This window comes from Eleutherodactylus coqui, chromosome 7 (assembly GCF_035609145.1).
Source record: "Eleutherodactylus coqui strain aEleCoq1 chromosome 7, aEleCoq1.hap1, whole genome shotgun sequence".
Classification (NCBI taxonomy): domain Eukaryota; kingdom Metazoa; phylum Chordata; class Amphibia; order Anura; family Eleutherodactylidae; genus Eleutherodactylus; species Eleutherodactylus coqui.
Genome location: NC_089843.1, coordinates 214883325 through 214910073, shown reverse-complemented (window position 1 = coordinate 214910073; position 26749 = coordinate 214883325). Strand labels below are relative to the sequence as shown.

At 48.1% G+C, this 26749-nt stretch overlaps 2 protein-coding genes across 3 annotated transcripts in view; one reads left to right on the top strand and one right to left on the bottom strand.

Annotated features, from left to right (window-relative positions):
- ABRAXAS1 (abraxas 1, BRCA1 A complex subunit) overlaps positions 1-21559 on the top strand; it is a 27349-nt gene extending 5790 nt beyond the window's left edge. Inside the window, exons 3-9 of one of the 2 annotated variants that reach the window (XM_066574352.1) lie at positions 2773-2809; positions 6442-6508; positions 8692-8885; positions 9331-9450; positions 9930-10014; positions 16677-16785; positions 19885-21559. In XM_066574352.1, coding sequence (XP_066430449.1) covers positions 2773-2809; positions 6442-6508; positions 8692-8885; positions 9331-9450; positions 9930-10014; positions 16677-16785; positions 19885-20273 — 1001 coding nt within the window. In that variant the 3' untranslated portion in view covers positions 20274-21559. The remainder of the gene's footprint in view (positions 1-2772; positions 2810-6441; positions 6509-8691; positions 8886-9330; positions 9451-9929; positions 10015-16676; positions 16786-19884) is intronic. The other variant, XM_066574354.1, reaches the window with a different exon arrangement.
- Positions 20537-26749, bottom strand: MRPS18C (mitochondrial ribosomal protein S18C). The gene is made up of 6 exons (XM_066574355.1): positions 26429-26749; positions 25691-25728; positions 24018-24101; positions 21768-21825; positions 20718-20777; positions 20537-20645 (listed from the first exon to the last, which is right to left on the bottom strand). The coding sequence occupies exons 1-6, from the start codon at positions 26523-26525 to the stop codon at positions 20581-20583; spliced, it is 402 nt and encodes a 133-aa protein (XP_066430452.1). The 5' UTR covers positions 26526-26749; the 3' UTR covers positions 20537-20580.

The following is a 26749-nucleotide window of genomic DNA, read 5'->3' as shown; positions in this document are numbered from 1 at the left end:
GAGCGCGTACTCACCCGCGCCTGGCGGCCCCGGCTCTTTCATGGGCCGGCTGCGTCACAGCCGGCGCAGACCGGAGCCGGGTGAGTGCGAGCCACGCACAAAAATAGGACATGCCGCGGTTTGTTTGCCGCGCAAGATTTCGCGCGGCCAAACCGCGGCCGTCTGCATAGGAGTGCGTAGTGTAATGCACTCCTATGCAAACTTTCAGTGGCGGAAATCCCGCGGGAAATACCGCCGCGGGATTTCCGCCCGTGTGCAGGCGGCCTATGGGAAGAGATTTCCACAGTGGAATACAAACGGAAAAGCCGCTTCAAACTAAACGGAATGGGTTTTGAATTAGCCTTTCCGTGCGGTCTCACTGCGGGCATTCCGCAAGATTTCCGTCTTGTGGGAACCCAGCCTTAAGGCCCATTTACACGGGAGCGATGATCGCTCAAACGACAGTCTGAGTGACAGCTTTGAGCGATCATTTTGCATAAACTATTCGGTAGCTACTTGAGCAATAAAATGTGCAAATGAAGCCTTTAGCTGAATGCAGTTGAGAGGCTCTTATCTGCATTCAGTTCCTTTGTTCCCCATGGGGAAACAATGCTATCAGCACTCCCCATGGAGAACTGCTGATAAGGCTGAACAACGATTTTTAGGTTGGACTGAATTTACCGATCAACTAGCAGTGCACGATTGCCGCGCATTTAGACTCAACGATTATCACTAAAACGATCGCCTTTTAGTGTTTTTTTTTTTTTAAGCGATCATCGCTCCATGTAAATGGGCCTTTATAGATTAATCTTCATGTTTATGTAAAGTCTTCTTTATTGTAATAACAAAAGGGGGAAAAAAATTGCCATTTTTTTTTCTGTATGCTTTTCTCAAACGCCACGTGTGCACGTTGTGAGGGACTAGCGTTTAGGATCGGTAGCAACCTGGGCATAAGCGGTCAGAGACAGTGACACATAGGATAAAGTCTTTAGCCCAGGCTTGGCCTGGGTTTATTTCCAAGCAAACAAAGCAAAATACAGGCCTTAACATCAGGCAAACATAACGTAAATCCTGCTCGTCTGAGCACTTACTATACATGTAGCGTCCCTGTCTACAGACTGGTAACACAAATGGCTCCTGCACACAGCCAGCCAGGACTCTCAGACCTGCAGAGGTCTCAGCTCTCCTCTAGGCCCTGTAGGCCCAGGCTTTATAAGGCCTGGTACCAGCCCCACCTGGTACGTGGGAGTGACCATCCCACCCTTCACTTTGGTCACTCCAGGAAAAGCCGGCCCGGATTATGCGGCTTGGAGCCACCTACTTGCTACAACGTGTCAGTAACTTAGTGTTACTGACACCATACTGCCGGCTTCCTCCACCGAGCCCAGGCTGCTCGGTGGCACGTATCTGCCCAAGCGCTCCCCAAAGCAGCATAGGAGAGCATCCTAGGCGAAATATACCTGCCCTCCAGCACCTTGCCGGTCACCGTCTCACAACGTATACAATTATACCATTTTACATTTTAGGGACATCAAATATGTAATTTTTTTGTTTCATTAGTCCTATTCATAGCCATGCCATTTGTAATGAAGTGTCGTCTGCTCCGATCATCCGGTATTACACTATCTGTCCCTGTTATGCCTCATCTCTCACACTTGTGATTCTCCGGCAGTGGCGAGCGGAGCTGTAATGCTGGCTCCTCTCTCAGACGTGCGTTAGCTTTGCCTTCACGGTATAATATTTTGCATCTAGGGTAATAATAATAATAATAAACTTTATTTGTATAGCGCCAACATATTCCGCAGCGCTTACATAGACGGGGGGAATACAGAAAGACAAAAGTACAAAAAATTACAGAACCACGGTTACATAGTAATCAGCTGATGGAAACAATAGGGGTGAGGGTCCTGCTCCAACGGGCTTACATACTACAAGTAATGGGGTGATGCAGAGGGTAAAAGGGCTGGAGATGGGCACGGTATGGGGAGGTGGAGAGCGAGGGATGCTATACACATAGACAATGGTCAGACATTTAGCCGTGTGACGGCAGAAACAGTATGACTGCAGGAGCGGTTTATGATGGCTAGCAGGGATTGCAGTCAGTAGGTCAGGGAGCATGTTATCAGGGGGGTACAGAGGGGTTTGTTTAGGGAATGCGGTATGCCTCCCTGAAGAGGTGCGTTTTTAGAGCACGCCTGAAGTTCTGCGAGTCCTGGATTGCCCGGATAGCCTTTGGTAGTGCGTTCCAGAGGACCGGTGCTGCTCTGGAGAAGTCTTGGAGACGGGAATGAGAAGTTCGAATTAAAGGGGCGCTCAGTCTGGTTTCATTAGCAGAGCGAAGAGCCCGGGCTGGTTGATGGATTGAGATGGGGGAGGCGATATAGGGTGGCGCTGCGCTGTGGAGGGCTTTGTGGATGAAGGTAGTAAGTTTAAATTGTATTCTGTATTTAACGGGCAGCCAGTGCAGTGACCGGCACAGGGCAGAGGCATCCGAGTAGCGGCTGGACAGGAAGATGAGCCTGGCTGCTGCATTCAGGATGGATTGGAGAGGGTAGAGTCTGTGCAGGGAGGCCAATCAGCAACGAGTTGCAATAATCGAGGCGGGAGTGGATGAGGGCAACAGTAAGCATTTTAGCGTGTCCACAGTGAGAAGCATAGTAAATCATGGATTATTATAACGTGGGGTATATTCTGTGTTTTGTACTGACGTGCAGTCGCTGCCCTTGTTCTGCGAGCGATGTAAGGAAACTCCTATTGTTGTAACTCAATCTACATTCCTTTTTAATCCCACAGATATTCAAAGAAACCTCCCGTTTTATCATCTGTCCAGGTTTGTAAATGGCGGTATTCTACAGCAAGCTTTATGTATGGATCACTATGGAACAGTTGTCTGTTAGGGGGAGTTCACGCACTGCGGAAATGTTACAAAGTTTCAGCTGCGGAATGTGCCCTGAAGTACAGTACAATGTAACGGAGTAGGGTATCCACAAACCCCCTTCACTCAGGCCGCCTGCACACGGGCAGAAATCCCGCCGCGGGATTTCCGCCACTGAAAGTTTGCATAGGAGTGCATTACAATACGCACTCCTATGCAGACGGCCGCGGTTTGGCCGCGCGAAATCTCGCGTGACAAACAAACCGCGGCATGTCCTATTTTTGTGCGGGGCTCGCACTCACCTGGCCGCCGGCTCCAGTCTGCGCATGCGTCGGCTGCGCGGCAGCCGGCACATGAAAGAGCCGGGGCCGCCAGGCGCGGGTGAGTACACGCTCGTCCCTGCAGGCTCTCGGGTCGGGTCCCGCGGCGAGAATTCTCGCTGCCGGATCCGACCCGCTCGTGTGCAGGCGGCCTCACAGAGGAGGACATGAGCAATGCACAATACTCACACCGCCGACTTTGCTGCATGTCATTTCCGTGATGTGTGACCTGCGCTGTTTCCAGTCAGCTTTACAACTATGAGCTTTATGTTTAACATCGATTGCTTAATAAATAAATTCTTGAACCTCTGTTCCAATTCCCTCAAGCTGAATATTGGAGAGACGGAGGGGCTCATGGACATCCAACTCACTGAGTCTGGGACGTGGGGAAACCGTTTGATGTATAACCTGAGACTTTGTCGCACCGAGAGGTCACAGCATCAGCCCCAATCCTGTAGTTACATGCCCCAACTCTCTCCAGTAGTCAGGGCGGCAGGGCTCTTGTTCTCCCTTTCTACTAGCTGTGCTTCCCTCCAGTAGTCATAGCAGGGCAATCCTGTTTCTACCGTTTAGCCCTCCCATTCCTAAATAGAGGGTGTCCCTTTCGTCCCCAGCAGTGCCTTCCCTTTACTACAGAGCTTGCACCCCATCCTCTTCCGCTGTTCTGCGGTACTGCCAGCAGATGCTCCCCTTTCCCTCCAGTAGTCACAGCAGGGCCATCAGTTTTATATACTTGCCATCAGTGTATTCTCCTGTTGTTCGCTGCTCCGGGAAACGTGTTCCTGCTTTGATCTCTGCTAACAGGTATTTTTACCAGAGCAGCCATTACCTGGTCACTAGGGACCGTCTTCTAGGCAGCCTGCTTCATTCTACCCCGTGTTGGGGAAGGGAGTGGCAAAGCACCCCGCCAACCCAGTTTGCAAAGACTCCCTAGGAGTCGGTCACGACTCGGTGCTTGCACCAGGGGACTTTACCTTACCTGTTCAGGTGTTATTAAATAATAAACTGACGTACCCAGGGCATATGCTGCCATTTGATTAAAGAGAAAAAAAGTAAGGAAAGTGCTTTTCCTAATATCCCATTGGCGTACAGCTAATATCTGCACATGGCATTTTTTTGCCTGAAAAACTAAAACCGGAAATGACGCTACATTTAAATAAATCTATATTTTTACATGCAGCGTCATTTTCGGGGTTTTTTTTGTGCGTCTCTGCCTTCACACATATATAATAATATTAAGTAGCTTATCCAGCACACACAGGTGTCCCCACAATATTCTTCATTGAAAACAAATATTAAAATTCCTGATACCCCAGAGTCACGGCACAAACGCTTCTATGTTCCAGACAACAAATGTGTCCATAACAAAACACTCGAAAATTTGAAGCAGTCAATAAGCAATGGAATGGATGTAAGACTAGAGCCACTCCTGCCATGGCTCTAATGTACCAGGACTTTTTACCCCTTAAAGGGGTTGTCCCGCGAAACAAAGTGGGGTTATACACTTCTGTATGGCCATATTAATGCACTTTGTAATGTACATTGTGCATTAATTATGAGCCATACAGAAGTTATTCACTTACCTGTTCCGTTGCTAGCGTCCTCGTCTCCATGGTGCCGTCTAATTTCAGCGTCTAATCGCCCGATTAGACGCGCTTGCGCAGTCTGGTCTTCTTCTTTTCTGAATGGGGCCGCTCGTGCTGGAGAGCGCTCCTCGTAGCTCCGCCCCGTCACGTGTGCCGATTCCAGCCAATCAGGAGGCTGGAATCGGCAATGGACCGTACAGAAGACCTGCGGTCCACCGAGGGTGAAGATCCCGGCGGCCATCTTCACCAGGTAAGTAAGAAGTCACCGAAGCGCGGGGATTCGGGTAAGTACTATCCGTTTTTTTTTTTTTCAACACATACATTGGGTTTGTCTCGCGCCGAACGGGGGGCTATTGAAAAAAAAAAAACCTGTTTCGGCGCGGGACAACCCCTTTAAGGACCAGGAGTGTTTTTTGTACTGAAGGACCAGACACTTTTTAGGGATGGTACCCATGTGGTGGTTTTACTGCCCTATTATTTTTTTTTTTTTTTCTTGAGCTACCAAAATGATTTTTGCTGCGTTTTTCTTCCATGACATACAGGGCTATCTCGTATATCTCTTTTCCCCCCCCACCTTTTTTTTTTTTTCGTTTTTATTAGGGGTAAAAAGTTAAAAGAAAATATATATTTTTTTTATGAATTAGTAGTTTGTTTTAACAATAATAATCTTTACACTAAAATAAAATATGAGAATGGGTACCTTGTGACATTTCTGACATTTTGATATATAAATTTGTATAGTTTTGGATTGCAGGACACATGGGGACAGTTGTTGCTGCTGCCGCCAGTGGGACCTTTTTCTTTTTTTTTTTTTTTTTATATTTTTCATTTTGTATTATTATTTTTTTGAACTGTCCATGTCCTCTATGATGTCATGTAAGACCTCCTGGGGGTCATTCACATTGTATTATTATTTTTGAACTGTCCATGTCCTCTATGATGTCATATAAGACCTCTGGGGGTCATTCACATTGTATTATTATTTTTTGAACTGTCCATGTCCTCTATGATGTCATATAAGACCTCTGGGGGTCATTCACATTGTATTATTATTTTTTGAACTGTCCATGTCCTCTATGATGTCATATAAGACCTCTGGGGGTCATTCACATTGTATTATTATTTTGGATAAATATATTATTTATGTATATTTTTCTAATTTCATACTTTTCCACTATAGATGGGGCAGCCATAGGAGCTCCGGTTACAAGGGAAAACATCCCCCGGTTGTCACTAACAGAGCTGATCAGGTCCTTAAGGGGTTAATATTTCTTTTCGGGAAAGTATATCTTTGGAAAGCCTATGTGTGCTGGACAAGCTACTTCGTTCACCTCCTTGATGCGAGTCTGTTTGCACCGGGGCATTGCCTGTGGGGAGCCGGTGTGCTGCCTTACCTTTGTTGTGTGTGTGAAGGCGCTCTAAATGGGATTTCCACCTCTCGTGGCAAGCCTGATACCATTGGGGTCCATTAGCGGGTTCTCGGTAGAGCAACGTTTGTGTTGCTTGTCAGACATGTTATAAATCCCTGGCATATTAGAAGATAACTGAAGGTAGAATTCTCCTTTAAGTAGTCTGTCAAGATAAACTCCTGGATAAAGCCAATCTATTTAACCTCCATAGTTTGTTTGAGCTGATACAGCAATAACGTTCTGAATGTCTAATGGTATATAAATATGTATAGGTTTTACAGTGGAGTGGGTGAATTGAACAAGCTTGCATTGCAGAAGCTACTTGCTGGCCAAGAAAAGGTAACCAACCCAAAGTCAGGCATCGTTTAATATATATATATATACAGATGCATAACACATTCTCAGTCCAAGGTATATAGCCACTATTAAAGGGGTATTCCCATCTCGGACCATTGTGGCTGAGATGAGAATAACGCTCTGCACTTAAAGGGAACCTGTCACCTATAGTGGTCTGAAGGGACGTGACTAAGTTCCAGCCGCTGTAATTTTTTTTTATACTCGGCTGCTCTGTGATCAAGCGGTGTCCTTCTCTAACATTGGCACACCTTACGAAAATCTGACTTTTCAGAGTCCCATGCGTGCTCTTTCTTGTACAAGTCTATGGGAGCGCACACAGGAGACTCTGAGAAGAGTCACATTTTTTAACTGGTTGGCCGTCATTCTTGAGATAGACGTGGGTTCCAGAAGGTAGGACCCACATCTACAAGACTTTTATGGCATATCCTATAAATATGGCATAAAAGTCTGAGATGGGGATACCCCTTCAAGCTTTCTCTGTTCTATTAAACATGTTTATAGTCATGCCAACTTGGTAATCGGCCGACCTCGCTTGAAGAAGATACTACATGTTGGCCAACCATGTAATAGACGACCAGAGCAGGTCCGCCAAAGTGAGAGCTGAAGTACATATTGTTGTTAGGTATTCAAAAACTGTTCTCTATGTTTAATGGGCCTTCTAGAAATGTCTTCTGCTAGCTGTAGTCCTGAAAACTGTTTATTGAGGTGTGTGGGCAAAACATGAAGCTATGCTGCAAGTCACTCTTTAAAAACAACCCCCTTACAGTTTGTTCATTCTGCAAGAAAAGGACAAGACCATTTTGGAAGAACAGCTCATAAACGGCTGACGCTCTGGTTATATCAGGACCAAGATTATAGAACCGGAGCGACAGCTGTTTGAATTTGGGTCGAGAGTAGTAACTTTAGAGCTGTCCGTTTTCAGTCAGTGTGTGCAGAGGAGGGGGGGGGGGGAGCAGCAGAGAAGATCCGCGATTCTCCTGCATCTCTCAGGGAAAGGGGGGACATGAAATATTGTTCATGTTATCAGGACTGTGGATTCGGTAAGCCAAACCTCCATTTCCCCGACTCCTTCATATATGACTCGTGTTTAAGTGATAAATTTAAGTAACATCAGGCTTTTCATCCCCATTACGATAAAACCATAATTTATGTTTCGGATTATTTTATTTGCCCTAATTCTGTCTCCCTCTAGTAGTTAAGATGAGTTCAGGATGCCCACTGCGTTCTTCCTCCGGTCTGTAGAAGCGGGGCTTTACTACTGAGCATGTGCAGACAGTGCAGACAGTGATCCATCTAAACTGAAAGCCTTGAAGAAGCAGCATAAGTATATTATCGGGGGATTATCGTTCAGAATCCTGCCCTCTCGGGGGTCATGATTAAACACCACTCCTCCTCTGTGTCCTCGGCTGTGACCAACAGCCGAGAACCCGACCTGCTCCTGCTTGATTGCAGGAGCTGAAATCGCACGCTGTACTTCTGCTATCATCCGGCATTAAAGCCTAGGACCAAGCGCTGTAAATTTACAGTGCATGGTCCTTAAGGCTGGGTTCCCACTGGGCGGATTCCTGCCGGAAATCTCGCGGTTTGGCTGCAGCAAAAACCGCGAGATTTCCGCCGGGAGAAGCGCCGCAGAAAAACCCGCAGCGACTTTAAAGCGGCCCAGCCGCTTGCTCTTCCGCTGCGGCTGGCGCTCCCACAGAGGAGTGCGCGGCCGCAACGGAAAGAAAAAAAAAAATGGACATGCTGCAGTCGGCAAAGCCGCGGTTTCGGCCGGATTAACCGCAGCGGATTGGCCGTCCCGTGTGGACGAGATTTCTGAGAAATCTCGTCCACATGGCTGGCTAATCCCGAGATTAGCGGCCGCAGGCGGAGTTGCCGTGCGGAAATTCCGTCCGGAATGAACTCCCCCCTAAGGGGTCAAAATAATAGGGGCTAGAGAGAGCCTAATGCTAATTGGTGGCTTCTAGGGCTCTCCCGCATCAGCATACACTACTGCGTATTACATGTGTAATTCAAGCATGCCGTCATTTATAGCCTGTAATGGAAAATGAACAGCGGTCCGGGGGGATTCGGAGGATTTAGACCAGAACTAATTGCTGTATAATCTTATAGTCGTTTGCCAGCTGCTCTGGAATCGTTAATTCATTTCCTTCTCTTGGTGGCAGGATGTGATTGGATGGTATAAATTTCGCCATAACACCGAACAAACAATGAGTTTTAGGGAGAGGATTTTACATAATAATCTTCAGACTTACCTGTCCAACCCCGAGCTTGTCTTCTTACTGGTCACATCGCAGTCTACAACGGAAACCAAATCTACTCATCTCATGGAGTACTCGTTATATAGACCCCAAGATGGGTAAGTCCACCTGTATGTATTATCATTCACTGAGAGCAGTGGTTCGGTCAGCATTGCTAATCTGCAGCTCAAAGGAAAAGCTTGTTAGGCTGCTTTCACATCTGCACTGGGGATTCCGCTTCCGTGCTCTGTCCTGGGAGCGGGAAAGGGGAATCCCTGCGGCCAAACGGTTCCGTCTGTGAACGCATATGCACCAAGGCAGTGAATGGCGATTGTCAGGAGGTATGCCATGTCATTGCGTACTTGCCGTGCGCCATGTGGCTGTCTGATGTGGGCGGCACGCAGCGAGTTCCGCCCGTGTGAAACTGCCCTTAATCCTAGTTGCTGTCATGAACCTGCGGCAGAAACGCTCTCATTCACGTGAATGACCGGTTTTTAGGCACTGAAATTTCTGCAACAAACCTACCCTTTGTGTTCCAGGATGATGTCCTTATTATCTTCTCAGTCTTTTTCAGAAAGTGCCTCTAATAATTGCCAACTTGGGGTTGGCGGAACAACAGGGATACAGCACTTTATTCGGATCGTGTGTGTCTGCTCGATTTAACCATGCAGTTACCAGTCACAGGTAGGGGGCAGCCCGCACATAGAAATTACAGTTTATAACCTGTATCAAGTTTGGCATTATGACTTATGAATGACCTCTTAAAGGGGTTATCCAGACAGCGGCTCCCGGGATGCATCGGGGTTGGCATGGAAGCACCGCTCTGACCCCCTATGTAGCAGCCGGCGCTCGTAATTGCAAACGCAACTCTCAATGATATCAATGGGAGCTGCGATTATAATTGCAGGCACAGTCCCAAGCACCGGCCGCTACACGGGTCCAGAGCAGTGCTTCACTCCGTCCCCCGATGCATCCCAGTGGCCGCTGCCTTGGATAACCCCTTTTTAAATCCTGTGTGGTGATCATAAAGAAGACAACTGAACGCAGGCTCTTATTACCCCAAATTAATGTACATTCCCTAAGGCTAATTTTCCTCTTGCGTATGGGGCATTAGTCAGTAACGTGGCATACTGCTCTATGGGAGCATTTCTGTATTTGAACAGATCCGAGTTCTTCAGTGAAGATGGCACTTTGAAGGAAGTGAATAAAATCACCGCTCTGTGTAGGAGTCTACAAGAGGAGCTGAAGGTGCGTACACGTATGACGCTTACTTTACAGGATGCCCTCATGTTGCACAATTAGTCCTGAATCACAGTGTGAGATGGAGAAGCGGGATGTTACCACTGGTGCACAAGGGTCCCGCCTGCAGGTCTTGGAACAATTTTTTTTTTTTTTTTTTATAAATGGTTTTAGGAAATGAAGATTAGTTTTTCCTCTGAAGTTAAAGGGGTTGTCCCGCGTCGAAACAGGTTTTTTTTTTTTTCAATAGCCCCCCCGTTCGGCGCGAGACAAACCCGATGCAGGGGTTAAAAAAAAAAATCCCGGATAGTGCTTACCTGAATCCCCGCGCTCCGGTGACTTCTTACTTACCTTGCGAAGATGGCCGCCGGGATCTTCACCCTCGGTGAACCGCAGGTCTTCTGTGCGGTCCATTGCCGATTCCAGCCTCCTGATTGGCTGGAATCGGCACGTGACGGGGCGGAGCTACGAGGAGCCGCTCTCCGGCACGAGCGGCCCCATTCAGAAGAAAGAAGACCGGACTGCGCAAGTGCGTCTAATCGGGCGATTAGACGCTGAAAATTAGACGGCACCATGGAGACGGGGACGCTAGCAACGGAACAGGTAAGTGAATAACTTCTGTATGGCTCATAATTAATGCACAATGTACATTACAAAGTGCATTAATATGGCCATACAGAAGTGTATACCCCCACTTGCTTTCGTGGGACAACCCCTTTAATGAAATCCTGTGATTGCAAAAAAAGGAGAACTCTGAAACTGCTGCACAAAATGCTGCAGTGTGTGATTGGGACCGCCAACAGAACAGAACCGTTAGGTTCTACTTCTTTAATCCTATTTCTAGGGGTTTTCTGAACTCTGTATGAAGAACAAACATCCTAATAGATTCACTGCAGTTCCAGCATCCTTGACCAATGTCAACAGTCGGAAGACTGCATTGACTGGGAGAGGGCGAACAGCACTGAATGCAGCAGTGAAATAGAGTGCTGTGTGAAGGCTTTAGACAGAAACCTTTCCAAACTGCATTAACCCCTTGAGCGGCAGGTTTCCTATCACCCTGTCGTGCCCACCAGGGCAGGTTTTTTAAAATGGTCTAATCATTGAATTTCAACTAGTTTTGCAGTTGTGTCTCAAGAGCCATAACTTTTTCATTTTTCCATTGACATGGCCATATGAGGGCTTGTTTTTTGCGGGACAAGTTGTGATTTTTTAAACAGGGGGGAGGAAAAAAAGAAATGGGGAAAAAAGAAAAAAAAGGGGCCATGTCATTAAGGGGTTAAATAATGTATTAACTTCCTTCTCTGGGTCATTACGACGCACACGGATACCACATGTGTGATTGTATTTTTGATTTTTTACAAAGTAAAGGGAGACAAGTGTTTTTTTTATTTTTTGAATAATTTTTTTACTTTTTTTTTTTTTTTTTATTTTTTTATTTATTTTTAATTTTTTTTGTCCCTATAGGGGACTTCCACAGGGACCCATCAGGACCCCTGATCACATTCCGGGGGTCCGATGGTGACAGCCCTTTACATGCTGCAGTGACAGCCCTTTACATGCTGCAGTCACATAGACTGCAGCATGTAAAGGGTTAACACAGCAGAGATCGGAGGTTTTCTCTGATCTCTGCTGTAAGAGCTGGTACCTAGCTGTCCTCTGACAGCCAAACACCAAGTTCTCCCTGCCACAGAGACCATCGGCTTGCTTCTGACAAGCCGATGGTCTCTATGGCAACCTGTAAACAAACCAGTGCAGGAGGTTGCCGACATATCGGCAATATCTTCTGCTGGTTTTTCAAAGCCCTTGCACTGCTCTGTGTGAGACTGTGCAGGCAGAGCACACTGTCACAGCTTGTGGCATTGTGCTCTGCAGCTCCCATAGTGATACATAGCCCGGAAATCTTCCGGGCAGTATCGCTATGAGCAGTGGAGCTCGGCCCCGGAAATTTTCCGGGCGTGCCACTCAAGGGGTTAATTCTTCTAGATCCACTTGCACGCAGTGTTTGAAGGTGCTTAGCAGAGTGTTTTTTTTGTTTTTTCAAAAGATCTTGGAGAACTAACCACAGATCTGTGAATGTCGGCTCGCTTAAGTCTGTGTGTCTCTTCAAGTAATCCCAAACAGACCCTGTTATTGAGATTAGGGCTCTGTGGCGCCAGATCATCACTTCCAGGACTCCTTGTTCTTCTTAAAGCTGAAGATGGTTCTTAATAGCATTGACTTTGTTTGGGGTTGTTGTCTTGCTGCAGAATAAATTTGGAGTCAATCAGACACCTCTGTGATGGTATTGCATGATGGCTAGGTATCTGCCTGTGTTTCCCAGCATTGAGGACACCATTAATCTGTGCTTCACAGCTGCCTGCAGGCACTCATTATTGTACCGCTCTCCACCATGCTTTACTGCCGCCTGCAGGCACTCATTATTGTACTGCTCTCCACCATGCTTCACAGCTGCCTGCAGGCACTCATTATTGTACCGCTCTCCACCATGCTTTACTGCCGCCTGCAGACACTCCCTATTGTACCGCTCTCCACCATACTTTACTGCCGCCTGCAGGCACTCATTATTGTACTGCTCTCCATCATGCTTTACTGCTGGCTGCAGACACTCATTATTGTACTGCTCTCCACCATGCTTCACTGCTGCCTGCAGACACTCATTATTGTACTGCTCTCCACCATGCTTCACTGCTGGCTGCAGACACTCTTTATTGTACCGCTCTCCACCATGCTTCACTGCTGCCTGCAGACACACATTATTGTACCGCTCTCCACCCTGCTTCACTGCTACCTGCAGACACTCATTATTGTACCGCTCTCCACCATGCTTCACAGCTGCCTGCAGACACTCCCTATTGTACCGCTCTCCACCATACTTCACAGCTGCCTGCAGACACTCCCTATTGTACCGCTCTCCACCATACTTTACTGCCGCCTGCAGGCACTCATTATTGTACTGCTCTCCATCATGCTTTACTGCTGGCTGCAGACACTCATTATTGTACTGCTCTCCACCATGCTTCACTGCTGCCTGCAGACACTCATTATTGTACTGCTCTCCACCATGCTTCACTGCTGGCTGCAGACACTCTTTATTGTACCGCTCTCCACCATGCTTCACTGCTGCCTGCAGACACACATTATTGTACCGCTCTCCACCCTGCTTCACTGCTACCTGCAGACACTCATTATTGTACCGCTCTCCATCATGCTTCACTGCTGCCTGCAGACACACATTATTGTACTGCTCTCCACCATGCTTCACTGCTACCTGCAGACACTCATTATTGTACCGCTCTCCACCATGCTTCACTGCTACCTGCAGACACTCTTTATTGTACCGCTCTCCACCATGCTTCACTGCTGCCTGCAGACACACATTATTGTACCGCTCTCCACCCTGCTTCACTGCTACCTGCAGACACTCATTATTGTACCGCTCTCCACCATGCTTCACAGCTGCCTGCAGACACTCCCTATTGTACCGCTCTCCACCATACTTCACAGCTGCCTGCAGACACTCCCTATTGTACCGCTCTCCACCATACTTTACTGCCGCCTGCAGGCACTCATTATTGTACTGCTCTCCATCATGCTTTACTGCTGGCTGCAGACACTCATTATTGTACTGCTCTCCACCATGCTTCACTGCTGCCTGCAGACACTCATTATTGTACTGCTCTCCACCATGCTTCACTGCTGGCTGCAGACACTCTTTATTGTACCGCTCTCCACCATGCTTCACTGCTGCCTGCAGACACACATTATTGTACCGCTCTCCACCCTGCTTCACTGCTACCTGCAGACACTCATTATTGTACCGCTCTCCATCATGCTTCACTGCTGCCTGCAGACACACATTATTGTACTGCTCTCCACCATGCTTCACTGCTACCTGCAGACACTCATTATTGTACCGCTCTCCACCATGCTTCACTGCTACCTGCAGACACTCTTTATTGTACCGCTCTCCACCATGCTTCACTGCTGCCTGCAGACACACATTATTGTACCGCTCTCCACCCTGCTTCACTGCTACCTGCAGACACTCATTATTGTACCGCTCTCCACCATGCTTCACAGCTGCCTGCAGACACTCCCTATTGTACCGCTCTCCACCATACTTCACAGCTGCCTGCAGACACTCCCTATTGTACCGCTCTCCACCATACTTTACTGCCGCCTGCAGGCACTCATTATTGTACTGCTCTCCATCATGCTTTACTGCTGGCTGCAGACACTCATTATTGTACTGCTCTCCACCATGCTTCACTGCTGCCTGCAGACACTCATTATTGTACTGCTCTCCACCATGCTTCACAGCTGCCTGCAGACACTCCCTATTGTACCGCTCTCCACCATACTTCACAGCTGCCTGCAGACACTCCCTATTGTACCGCTCTCCACCATACTTTACTGCCGCCTGCAGGCACTCATTATTGTACTGCTCTCCATCATGCTTTACTGCTGGCTGCAGACACTCATTATTGTACTGCTCTCCACCATGCTTCACTGCTGCCTGCAGACACTCATTATTGTACTGCTCTCCACCATGCTTCACTGCTGGCTGCAGACACTCTTTATTGTACCGCTCTCCACCATGCTTCACTGCTGCCTGCAGACACACATTATTGTACCGCTCTCCACCCTGCTTCACTGCTACCTGCAGACACTCATTATTGTACCGCTCTCCATCATGCTTCACTGCTGCCTGCAGACACACATTATTGTACTGCTCTCCACCATGCTTCACTGCTACCTGCAGACACTCATTATTGTACCGCTCTCCACCATGCTTCACTGCTACCTGCAGACACTCATTATTATACCGCTCTCCACCATGCTTCACTGCTGCCTGCAGACACACATTATTATACCGCTCTCCACCATGCTTCACTGCTACCTGCAGACGCTCATTATTGTACCGCTCTTCATCATGCTTCCCTGCTGCCTGCAGACGCACATTATTGTACTGCTCTCCACCATGCTTCACTGCTGCCTGCAGACACACATTATTGTACTGCTCTCCACCATGCTTCCCTGCTGCCTGCAGACGCACATTATTGTACCGCTCTCCACCATGCTTCCCTGCTGCCTGCAGACGCACATTATTGTACCGCTCTTCATCATGCTTCCCTGCTGCCTGCAGACACTCATTATTATACCGCTCTCCACCATGCTTCCCTGCTGCCTGCAGACGCACATTATTGTACCGCTCTCCACCATGCTTCACTGCTGCCTGCAGACACACATTATTCTACCGCTCTCCACCATGCTTCCCTGCTGCCTGCAGACGCACATTATTCTACCGCTCTCCACCATGCTTCCCTGCTGCCTGCAGACGCACATTATTGTACTGCAGTTTTACGCTACCTGCACAGCTATTTCAGTTAATGACTGTATTTTAACCTACATATGAAAATAATACAACGGAGGATAATGTACGGCTGCAAATGGACCTAGATAAACTGTGGGTTTGGGTTGAAAATGGAAAATTAAGTTCAAATTTGATAAATGTAAGGTTATGCACATGGACCGAAGAAACGGATGTCACCAATATACACTAAATGGGGTACTGCTAGGGAAACGTGACATAGATAAAGACCTGGGGGTACTAGTGGATAGTAGACTAAACTGGAGTAACCAATGCCAGTCAGCTGCTGCAAAGGCAAATAAAGTCTTGGGGAGCATTAAAAGAGACACAGGGATGAGAACATTATCCTCCCACTATATAAGGCACTTGTCAGGCCTCACATGGAATACTGTGTACAGTTCTGGTCACCGGTGCCCAGGAATGATGTTACAGTACTGGAGGGGGTCAAAGAAGGGCAACTAAATTAATAAAGGGAATGGGAGGACTGGAATACCCAGAGAGGCATCAAAATTGGGACTATTTACCCTGGAAAAAAAGAAGGCTATGGGGTGATCAAATAACTCTGTATAAATACATGAAGGGACAACACATGGATCTCTCCCAAGATCTGTTTACACCCAGGACTGTGACCGTAACAAGAGGACATCCGCTACGTCTAGAGGAAAGTAGGTTTCATCACCAACATAGAAGGGGGTTCTTTACTGTAAGAGCAGTGAGGCTGTGGAACTCTCTGCCTGAGGAAGTGGTGATGGTAGAATCCATGAGAAGTTTAGGAGGGGACTAGATGGCTTTCTAGAGCGCTACGATATTACAGAATACAGACATTAGGTGACCAGCAGGGTTGTTGATTCGGGTCTTGAAGTCAGGAAGTAACTTTCAAACGTTGATCCAGGGATTATTCTGACTGCCATTTCCCCCCCCCCCCCCACATGGGCTAAATTGGCCGAATATACTATGTTCTCACCTGTTTGGTTTAATTGGTTAATCATACACCTGTCTATAATCCTATAAGACCCCTGACCTTGTTCAAGTGTGCCAGGAAGAAGGCGAAGGGCGGTCACACCAAATATTCATTTATTTAGATCTTTCTCTCTTGTTCAGTGACTTTACATTTTGTTAATTGACAAACTATTAACGCTTCTAATTGGCAAAGCATTCGGACGAGGCGGCATTCTTTTCCACTCCTGCTTAAAACTTGTGCGCAGTATTGTACGTTATTTTATTGTGTTTCCAGCCATAGGAAACCCGCCTTCATCGGCACCCGGGCATTTAGAATTTTCTGTCATCTTCTCCTATCCAGGAAACTTGTAGTCGGGTGGCAGAAAGTGAGAGCTCTGTAGAAAAACTCTTACAGCAAGTCAACCGACTGAAGATGCAGATCACCGAGAAGCGTCAGTTTTGTAAAGAAGGTAATAATATGGTATTCAATATTTAGTTGGCACTGGTTCTTAAAAGTATTTAAATCAATACCTGCATGAATCTCTTCTGCTAATTACCCCCCCCCCCTCCCCCCCTCCTGCTGTCAGTGAACGGGCTTTGTTAAAGTCCCATTCACTTTCATTGTACTGTACATTTCTGCGGAGTTGCGCTGTGAAAGCCACGATATGTGTACTCTCACGTCTCAGCATTTCCTGTTTCTTGTTTGTGAAATGGAGAGAAATAGGACATGCCAGTTTTTTCACCAGACCATTGAACTGTAAGCCCTCCCCCAAAAATAAGCCCTAGCTAGACTACATGAAACAAATACTTACCTAGTAGACGATGTTCAGGGTTACTCGCACTGGGATGGCTACGATTGGTTAATCGAGCACTGCCGTCAATCAGTGCATTAGCTTGCTGGAGGAAGGGGGAGGTATTCAAACCCCGCTAGCAGGAAGAAATGCTCTGTCCGCGTTCAGGAGAACACGGCAGCACTGGAGATCAAGGCGAGCAAAACGAACGCCAGCTGCTAGGTCAGTATTGTAAGACACTGTGCCTCTTTTGGAGCAAAAATGAATATAAGACAGTGTCTTATTTTTGTGGAAACATGGTAGGCGGGCACGGAGGCATACATGTTCTGTCTGGTATCCTGCAGTATATCGCACACTATTTGCTGTAACTGAGCCTCTAGCTCATGCAAACTTGTACGCTGTTGAAGTTGACCTTCCCGATGGTCCCATTCATGTTCTATCAGTGATAGGTCTGGCGACCGGGGAGCTATGGAAGTGTGACAATGTTGTGGGGGCTCCTGTGACCACCTTGTGTGTTCAGCCAAGCGTTATCCTGCTGCCTCTTGGAAGCCGTCATGAGAGGAACACGTGGCTTCAGGACGTCCTGAACATATCGCTGAGCTGGCATTGTCCCTCATGCCACTACTAGGGGTGACTGGGTGTCATATGTGATGACCCCTCTCCCCTAGACCAGCGCAGGAGGGGAGCAGGGGCACAGTGTGCTGCTCCATACCAAAGGCAGGATTGAGGCGCTCACTGCGGGGGCTCCAGACACAAATGCCGTCGGCCGTGCCCAAACTAAAACTGGATTTGTCGCTGAAGACTACGTAGTTTCTCCCTGGAGCAGTCCAAGTTTGCCATTCATGATACCACTGCACACTGGGGCAAAGGTGGGTGTCAAAGCCAGTATGTGTAATGGGTGTCGTGAGACCAAATATCCTTCAACCAAGCATCTGGAAACTATTCAGACAGACACAGGGGCCTGCAATGATGGCGCCACCTGTCTCTGTATGGTAGATAATGAAACAGTTTGAGTTGCTTGGGTGGTCAGAAGCTCCTCTCTATTGGTGGTCTACAGGGAGCGTCCTGAGCCCGGTCACCTTGTGTGCCCCCATCCACTGGTCCCAACCCCTCCTAACAGTTTGGTCAGACGCTCCTCTCTACTGGTGGTCTGTAGGGGGGCGTCCTGAGCCCGGTCACCTTGTGTGCCCTCACACATCCACTGGTCCCAACACCTCCTAACAGTCTGGTCAGACGGTCCTCTCTACTGGTGGTCTGTAGGGGGCGTCCTGAGCCCGGTCACCTTGTGTGCCCTCACACATCCACTGCTCCCAGCGTCTCCTAACAGTCTGGTCAGACGCTCACCTCTAATGGTGGCCTGTAGGGGGCGTCCTGAGCCCAGTCACCTTGTGTGCCCTCACACATCCACTGGTCTCAACATCTCCTAACAGGCTGGTCAGATGCTCCTCTCTACTGGTGGTCTGTAGGGGGCGTCCTGAGCCCGGTCACTTTGTGTGCCCCCATCCACTGGTCCCAACACCTCCTAACAGTCTGGTCAGACGCTCCTCTCTACTGATGGCCTGTAGGGGGCGTCCTGAGCCCAGTCACCTTGTGTGCCCTCACACATCCACTGGTCCCAACATCTCCTAACAGGCTGGTCAGATGCTCCTCTCTACTGGTGGTCTACAGGGGACGTCCTGAGTCCGGTCACCTTGTGTGCCCTCACACATCCACTGGTCTCAACATCTCCTAACAGGCTGGTCAGATGCTCCTCTCTACTGGTGGTCTACAGGGGACGTCCTGAGCCCGGTCACCTTGTGTGCCCTCACACATCCACTGGTCCCAGCACCTCCTAACAGTCTGGTCAGAACGGCCGGTGGGGGACCATTCATCGATACGGCCCTCCAGCTTCTCACATCCCAATAACGCGCCCCTCTCAGACTCTGGTAACGGGGTGAAATCTCTTCTTTGCATCGTAGAGGCGTCTAGTGGCCAACAAGCTCTACAAGCGAAAAAGGTCACTACACACAAGGGGCCTCAGAGAACCTCTTATAGGACAAGGGGGGGAACCACTTTTAGGGTCTACGGTGATAAGACCATTCAGCTAATCACCTGCATACCTGCTTCAGATGGAACTGCAGGATGACTTTTGCACCAAAACCGAAAACAAAATCCCACCCTCAGAAGTTGTCAAAGTATGTCTATAATGGACTAGTCTCCTGCCAGCAATGGTCTTGGCTCTTTATCTTGTTTAGGTGAAAATTTTTTTTAAGAATTGTGTTTTAACCTTGTGGGAGTCACAAATATTAGTTTTTGCTGCCTACGGGTAACTTGAGTTTCCCAGTAATGCGTAAACGGAGGCACTCTGGTGGGTCTTCTGTTCCCATATCCCACTGACCTGCATTGAATGCGATTTGTCAGTCGCTTGTTTGTTTGCACCGACCATTCTAGCCAGTCATGATTCCTGGATGGCTACGGCACTGTCCCTGGTGGATGGTAAAGCCTTCTGTGACATTCCCAGGACACATGAAACTAGATAGGGGAAGATTAAATGCCAAGACAACTTTGGAAATGAAGTGTCCCATCCACCAGCATGCCGCCTCAAACTCTGGTAATTTATGGCCCCTTGCCATGTGCACGCTGGCCCGTGTTCGACCTCACAATTTATAAGTATGTGCATGACCCTAAACTGTCTTAATTTACATGCTGCTATCCCATGACTTTTGGCATGTCAGTGTATAATGCTTTATTTCCCCATGTGCTCCAGCAGCAGACTTAAAATTTACCTTTTTATTTCAGGGAAGAAAACATCTCCAACGCCTGAAGAAAATGGATTCCTGTGTCAGGCGTTGCGCAAGTTCTTCCCTCATTCTGCTGTTCTGCAGTCATCGTCCCTGTCTGTGAATGGGGAGACAATACCGCACAGCTGCAGTGCCAGCCATAAGAACTATGACCTAAGTAATCTTACTCTACAAGTACAACCAAGTGACCTCCCAGAAGTCTCTATGCAGAAAGCGGGCAAGCGCAAAAGACCACAGAAAAAGGCTAACTTGTTGAGAATGAAGACAAGAGCCGCCTCCCGCCAGAACAGTACCGACGACCGAATACTGTTCACTAGTGGCACCGAAACGGATGATTCGGAGCGCCTGAAAGTAGACTTCGCCTGTACACAGTCCCCGACGTTTTAAGGACTTAGTGTATCACAAGTGCACGCGGTTGATGAGATGTAAGGACGTCTCTGCTCAGGGTCGGAGGGTTTTACCCTTCCGTTTTTCTGTTTTTAGAACCCAAATATACTGAGGTGATTGATACGGTTGCGGGTTTCCTCTCTAGCTACATTCCATCTCACAATGCAGGATCAGTCCGTTTGCCTTCGCAGGCACTGACGTATAAAGAGAGGCTGTCAGAAAGGTTTAGCTTACATCGGCTCCATTCAATAAACATTCACAAGTGTTGGAAAAACAATCCCTTTATTTACAAGACTTTTTTTTTTTTTCACACTTCACAAATTTTGGGGTCTTTGAGGAAGGCAGGGTCCTTGTATGTGGCCGGCATGAACCCTGGAAGACAAACAACAGTTAGTGTCCAGAATATAACCAAATCAACACGGACATAACTAAGCCACATCTTACCCATAATGGTGGCCCTTTTAATGGCTTTTGAGATTGCCTTTTGTTTCAGACTGCACAAGCCTGTAAGGAAAATACTGCAAGGGTAAGGCTATATTCACATGTGCCGGAGAACGCCACCACGCTGTGGGAGAATAGTGCTGGACGCAGGGCTACCGGTCTGTTCAGAGTGACAGACCTCAAAATAAGGAACGTCTGAGGTCTGCTACACTTCTGCAATTCCTGATCTGGCACACAACCAAGTGTATTACTAACTGACACCGCTTACCCCTTTAAGGACGTGGCTCTTGTTTTTCCTATTTTTGCCTCTCCCCCAGTACCATATAACGTACTGAAAAACTTAAAGTGCAGTAAAATGGGGGGGAAAAAAACAATTCCACGATCTGTGGAGGTATCAAAAAGGTGTCTTCTTTCTATGGCGTACACACTGCAGCAAAAACGGCGATTTTACTTCTATGGGTCGGTGCGGTTCTCCTACCAAGTCTATACAGTTTTTTGCTGTACTAATTTTTCTAAAGAATCTGTAAAAAATTTCTGCTGCCATCTTTTGACAGCCATAACTTTAGTTTTCCGTTGCCATAGTTGTGCGAGGGCTCATTCTTTGGAGTACATACAGCTTTTTGATTGCTTTTTTTTCTTGGAGATAAAGGGACCAAAAAGAACCCCATTTTTGGCGTTTTTGGTTTTTTCTGAAGACGTTCAGTGTTGGTTGTAAACAGGTTACTTTGACAGATCAGACTTTTACGGATGCAGCAATACGAAGTGTTTTGGGGTTTTTATTAGCAGTACGGCAAAAGGGGGTTATAAGCTTTATTACCTCTTTTAATAAATAAGCTTTTTTTAAACTGATTTACTTTTTTTTTTTTAAAGTTCCGATAGGAAACAAGACCTTGTGACAGATATGAGCACTATGCAGGGTTACCAACGGGAAAATATTTGGCGATGACGAGAAAAAAAAAACAAAACTTTGTACATCTCAGTGCAGGAACTTTTAATGCTACAGTTCCTAATGTTGCATAGGGAATATGAGATGGGTAACAGCCGCTGACCTACCTGTTATATGCCTTCCATAAATGCGACCAGTGTGAGGCGAAATAAACTGAGAAAGGAGCTGCAGGAGACACAACAGTAGCAGCGGATGTCAGTACAATGGACTTAAATTCATTGTTACTAGTAGTGATGTGATAGCCGCAGTCTAGATGTGGCACTAAATATCTAATCCTTTGCTTTGACCCGATTCACTCCGCTAATGAACAAATAGGAAACATTCTATGAGAAACACCTTGTGCTAAATCCAGGAGGCTGTGCGATGACAGACGTCATCTGGCCCCCTCTATCTCAGCAGGGATAGCAAACGGCAACAATCGAAGAAGGACTGTTCTCGCCTTCCATTGATCACGGTTACTGGAGACTGATGCGGGGAAGTACAGGGGGATGTTTGCATCTTACTACCAGCAGAGGACACTGTACACCCTGAATGGCTGTACTATGGACTACTGGTTTTATAGTTAGAGCACCTTCACATTGGAGCGCTTGTGCTCCTTCAGTTCCTCTGGGCAGCTGAAGACTGATCCATGGAGCGCTATATGGGCTGGTCTCCTGCAGCCGGAATGAACCGAAAGTGGCCAACGGCGCACAAACGCTCCAGCGTGAAAGTGCAGGTAAGTGTTTGAAGGAATTCTGTCATCAGGTTCATGCTATGGGGCAGCATTACCCGGGGTCCGCGAAGCCTGTTGCGCCCCGTGGGCGTTTTATTCTGAACCACTGCAGCGTTTCAGAGGAGGTGGGCCGTGCCGGCCTCTCCCTGCCTGCAGCATGAAGACTGAGAGCTCCTCTCCCCGCTTGGGTATAGTGAAAGCTGTCATTCTTTAAGCCACTCAATCAAAGGCTGCAGCATTCCAGGATCAAACACCCCCAGCAGCAACAGGCTTCGCTGTGGACCGGTCAGCACGAGCCGGATGGCAGAATCCCTTTAACTAGTAGTGGCGTACAAACTGTAGTGTCACCGAAAGCAGCCACGTTCAAGCACGCCGCTAGCTATGGCATCTCCATGGGAGCGAAGCATGGGCACACACGTGGCCTTTACCGCCCACACTTGAGTCCAAGTCTTAGAATTAGTGGGCGCCCCAGCAATTATTCTTTAGGCTGTGGGCAGGGAATAACCCTTTAATGCACCAGTTATTCCATCTCTATAGCATTAAGGGCTAATTCACAAAGATGGATGCAATTCTGGTCCGTGAAAACCATAGCTTTCAATGAACGCGTGTTACATGTGAACACGGATGCAAGCTGACCCAAGTGATGCCACAACCCCAGAAAACGGAGTGCGCAAAAGAATAAATTGAATATGGATGCTACTGTGTATTTACTGTGGCTTTTTTCTATATAAACACACCCATAGACGTCTTCAATAAGCGGTTTTGGCCCATAGGACATAATACAATAAAAAAAATGCCTAAAAGGTGTCATCCAGGCAGCGCCCCGAGTAGCAGCCAGTGCTTGGAACTGCAGGCACAGCTCTCATTGAAGTCAATGGGACCCCCAGCTAGCCGTTACTAGCACAGCAGCTCCCATCGATTTCAATGAGAGTTGCGCCTGCAATTGCGAGCAGCAGCTTCCGCTCGGGCATCAGTGTACCCCAGCGGGCGCTGCCTGGATATCTGCATCAAGCCGCACATCTGAATACACCGACTTAAAGAGGTTGTCCCGCGGCAGCAAGTGGGTCTATACACTTCTGTATGGCCATATTAATGCACTTTGTAATATACATCGTGCATTAAATATGAGCCATACAGAAGTTATCAAAAGTTATTCACTTACCTGCTCCGTTGCTAGCGTCCTCGTCTCCATGGTGCCGTCTAATTTTCGCCGTCTAATGGCCAAATTAGACGCGCTTGCGCAGTCCGGGTCCTCTCCTTTTCTCAATGGGGCTCCGTGTAGCTCCGCCCCGTCACGTGCCGATTCCAGCCAATCAGGAGGCTGGAATCGGCAATGGACCGCACAGAAGCCCTGCGGTCCACCGAGGGAGAAGATCCCGGCGGCCATCTTCAGCAGGTAAGTAAGAAGTCACCGGAGCGCGGGGATTCAGGTAAGTGCTGTCCGGTGTTCTTTTTTAACCCCTGCATCGGGGTTGTCTCACGCTGAACGGGGGGGGGGGGGAGGGGGGGTTGAAAAAAAAATACCCGTTTCGGCGCGGGACAACCCCTTTAATTCAAGGGGTCTGTATTTAGTCTAAAAAATACAAACTGAATGTGGACAGAAAATAGAGCAGTGCGGACAGGCCCTAAACCTGCAGATACATACCTGGGTGTTCTTGTAATCTACGGTGATGCCGCACAAGATGCACCTCTTTGGAGGGTCTTTAAAAGGATTCTCCATCTTCTGGGGCTGCAATTAAAGACACAAGTTGGCTTATGAATGCGATCCCTGTCATCACCTTAATCATTACCCTCAACTGTACAGAAAGATGATGAGAGCAGCGGCGCCCCGCGACCAACGGGAAACCAGCACTCTGGTCACCTTCCATCCTGGTGGAGGACTGCTGGCACATTTATCAGGAGGGTCACACATCTTGGGTGGAAAAGGTTTGCCGATTGCTTTATTTGCTAAATTCACTAAAGCTCCATAAGACAGGAAAACATGTTTTAATGTATAACCCTCTTCCTCGCTGGATCCAACATGAGCGTTAAGGCTCATTCACATGGCCATATTGTATGTACATGGAGTCTGGCTGTGCTAATTCCCAGTCATTGTTACAAGGCTCGTATAAAAAGTCTGACCTTGGCTTGAAGGAATGCTGCCTTCCAATAGGTGGCGCTGCAGAGGTATTGCTCCATCTCCCATATTTGCACTGCATATTACCGTGTTTTCCCGAAAATAAGACAGTGTCTTATATTAATTTTTGTTCAAAAAAGGTTTAACTTTTTTACATGTATAGCTGCCTGGACACTATTTAAATTGACTTTTTTAATTACCTGTTAGCAGGGCTTAATTTTGGAGTAGGGCTTATATTTCAAGCATTCTCAAAAAGCCTGAAAAATCATTTTGCATCCTCAAAAAGTCTGGAAAATCATGCTATGTCTTATTTTCAGGGAAACAGGGTACATGCAAATTGCGTAATACACAGTGAATAGAGCCCTACTGATTTCAATCAGCATGTTCTACATCATACGAACTGGGCTTGTGTAAAGACACATGACATACGCTGAAAACCTGCATATCTGTGATTTTTGCGCACACGGGGGAGAGAGTAAAATATGCCGGCTTAAGCGCATTTCAGCTGTGCAAACACAGCGTATTTGCGCAACGGGGCAGATTTGCTGCAGAGGGTCCGCATGAAGACTTTAAAAAAACGAGGGGGCGAATTCCGCACAGGAATTTGCGATAAAAAACACACCAAATGGTGAGCGTTTAGAGGCAGGCTTACCGCGGCTGATCTGTAGCGGAACGCCCGCTGGAAATCAGCCCCCCCTGTGTGAACCCGGGCTTAGGGGGTAAAAAGGCACATGAAATGTGTCAGAACTAGAGATGAGCGAGCGTACTCGGAAAAGCACTACTCGCTCGAGTAATTTGCTTTATCCGAGTATCGCTGTGCTCGTCCCTGAAGATTCGGGTGCCGGCACGGAGCGGGGAGCTGCAGGGGAGAGCGGGGAGGAACGGAGCGGAGATCTCTCTCTCCCTCTCTCCCGCCCGCTCTCCCCTGCTCCCCGCTGCAACTCACCTGTCAGCCGCAGCGGCACCCGAATCTTCAGGGACGAGCACAGCGATACTTGGATAAAGCCAATTACTCGAGCAAGTAGTGCTTATCCGAGTACGCTCGCTCATCTCTAGTCAGAATGTGTTATGTGCGCTCGACCCGACCGTCTGCAGGGGGCATCAGAAGTGAGCCAGCAACCATCTCCCAGTTGTTAAGGTCTTCCTGGGTGAAGTACTGCCCAGCAGGAACCAAGTTGTAGGTGTTACAGTTTCATCATTACCATATCTTCATGTACAGCGGGGCCGCTCGCCGGGGTCACTGGGGGAAGAGAGAAAGCCATTAGTAAGATATCCAATCCATAGTAAGTGCAGTCTGACGGCACCAACGGCCATCAGCATTCTGGTCTGTACATCCACCCTTCATGATATCTCACTAGAAGAGTCGGCGCTCCGGTCCTCATACAGCCATGAACCTAGCGGCTCCCCGAAGCACCGCTGGAGACTATAGAACCTGCTCCGCTAACATGTGCCGTCCATGGCGGTGCCCCCCCAAGCACAGCACAAGGACACACAACTCTAGGGGAGTCCCTGAAGGAGGATCGGGGACCGCCGGTGTGATTACTGCTCTACTTCAGTACTTCTCAGACTACAGGCGCTACAAATGGGGATCAGGCCCCCTTAGGGCTTGTTCACATGGGGTAAGTGCAATTTGGCCTCATGTTTGCACGACTGAGCCGTGCTTCTGCCCGCTCCGGCGTGTATCTGTGCGCACAAAATCAAATTGGCATACAGGCGCCGCGAATACGCAGGTTTCCTGTATCCGTCCTGCACATTTACACAGGCCCACTGATTGCAATAGGCTCTTGCACGCCGTCACGCCGCGCACCTCGTGTGAACAAACCCATTGAAATCCATGGATTCTACTCAGTGCGTATTGTACAACCGTGTGAATGAGCCCTTATTCTGCTGCTGGCAGCCAATATGCCATATAAGCCTCCCAGGTAAACAAGAGGACGTACCTGCGCTGTGTACGACGGAGGAGGAGGAGGTGAGCCGTGCCGGTAGCTGCTGCTGCCGCCTCTGTGCAGCCCCCCGCAACAACCTGGCCGCCAACATCCTTCCCTGCTCTATGCTCCTGTGACCTGCAGAGGCGGAAGAAGCATGTAGACGCCGCGTCCCTCCACCTCAGCAGTCCGGCTGACAACACGGCTCCTGCACTATGGTTCCGTACCAGGTAATACACTACACTATAGACCAAAACCCCGGAGTGATTGCGGCACCGCGATGCATGTACGCAAACACCTGATTATGAGGAGAAACAACGCCGCTTTATTGTACGG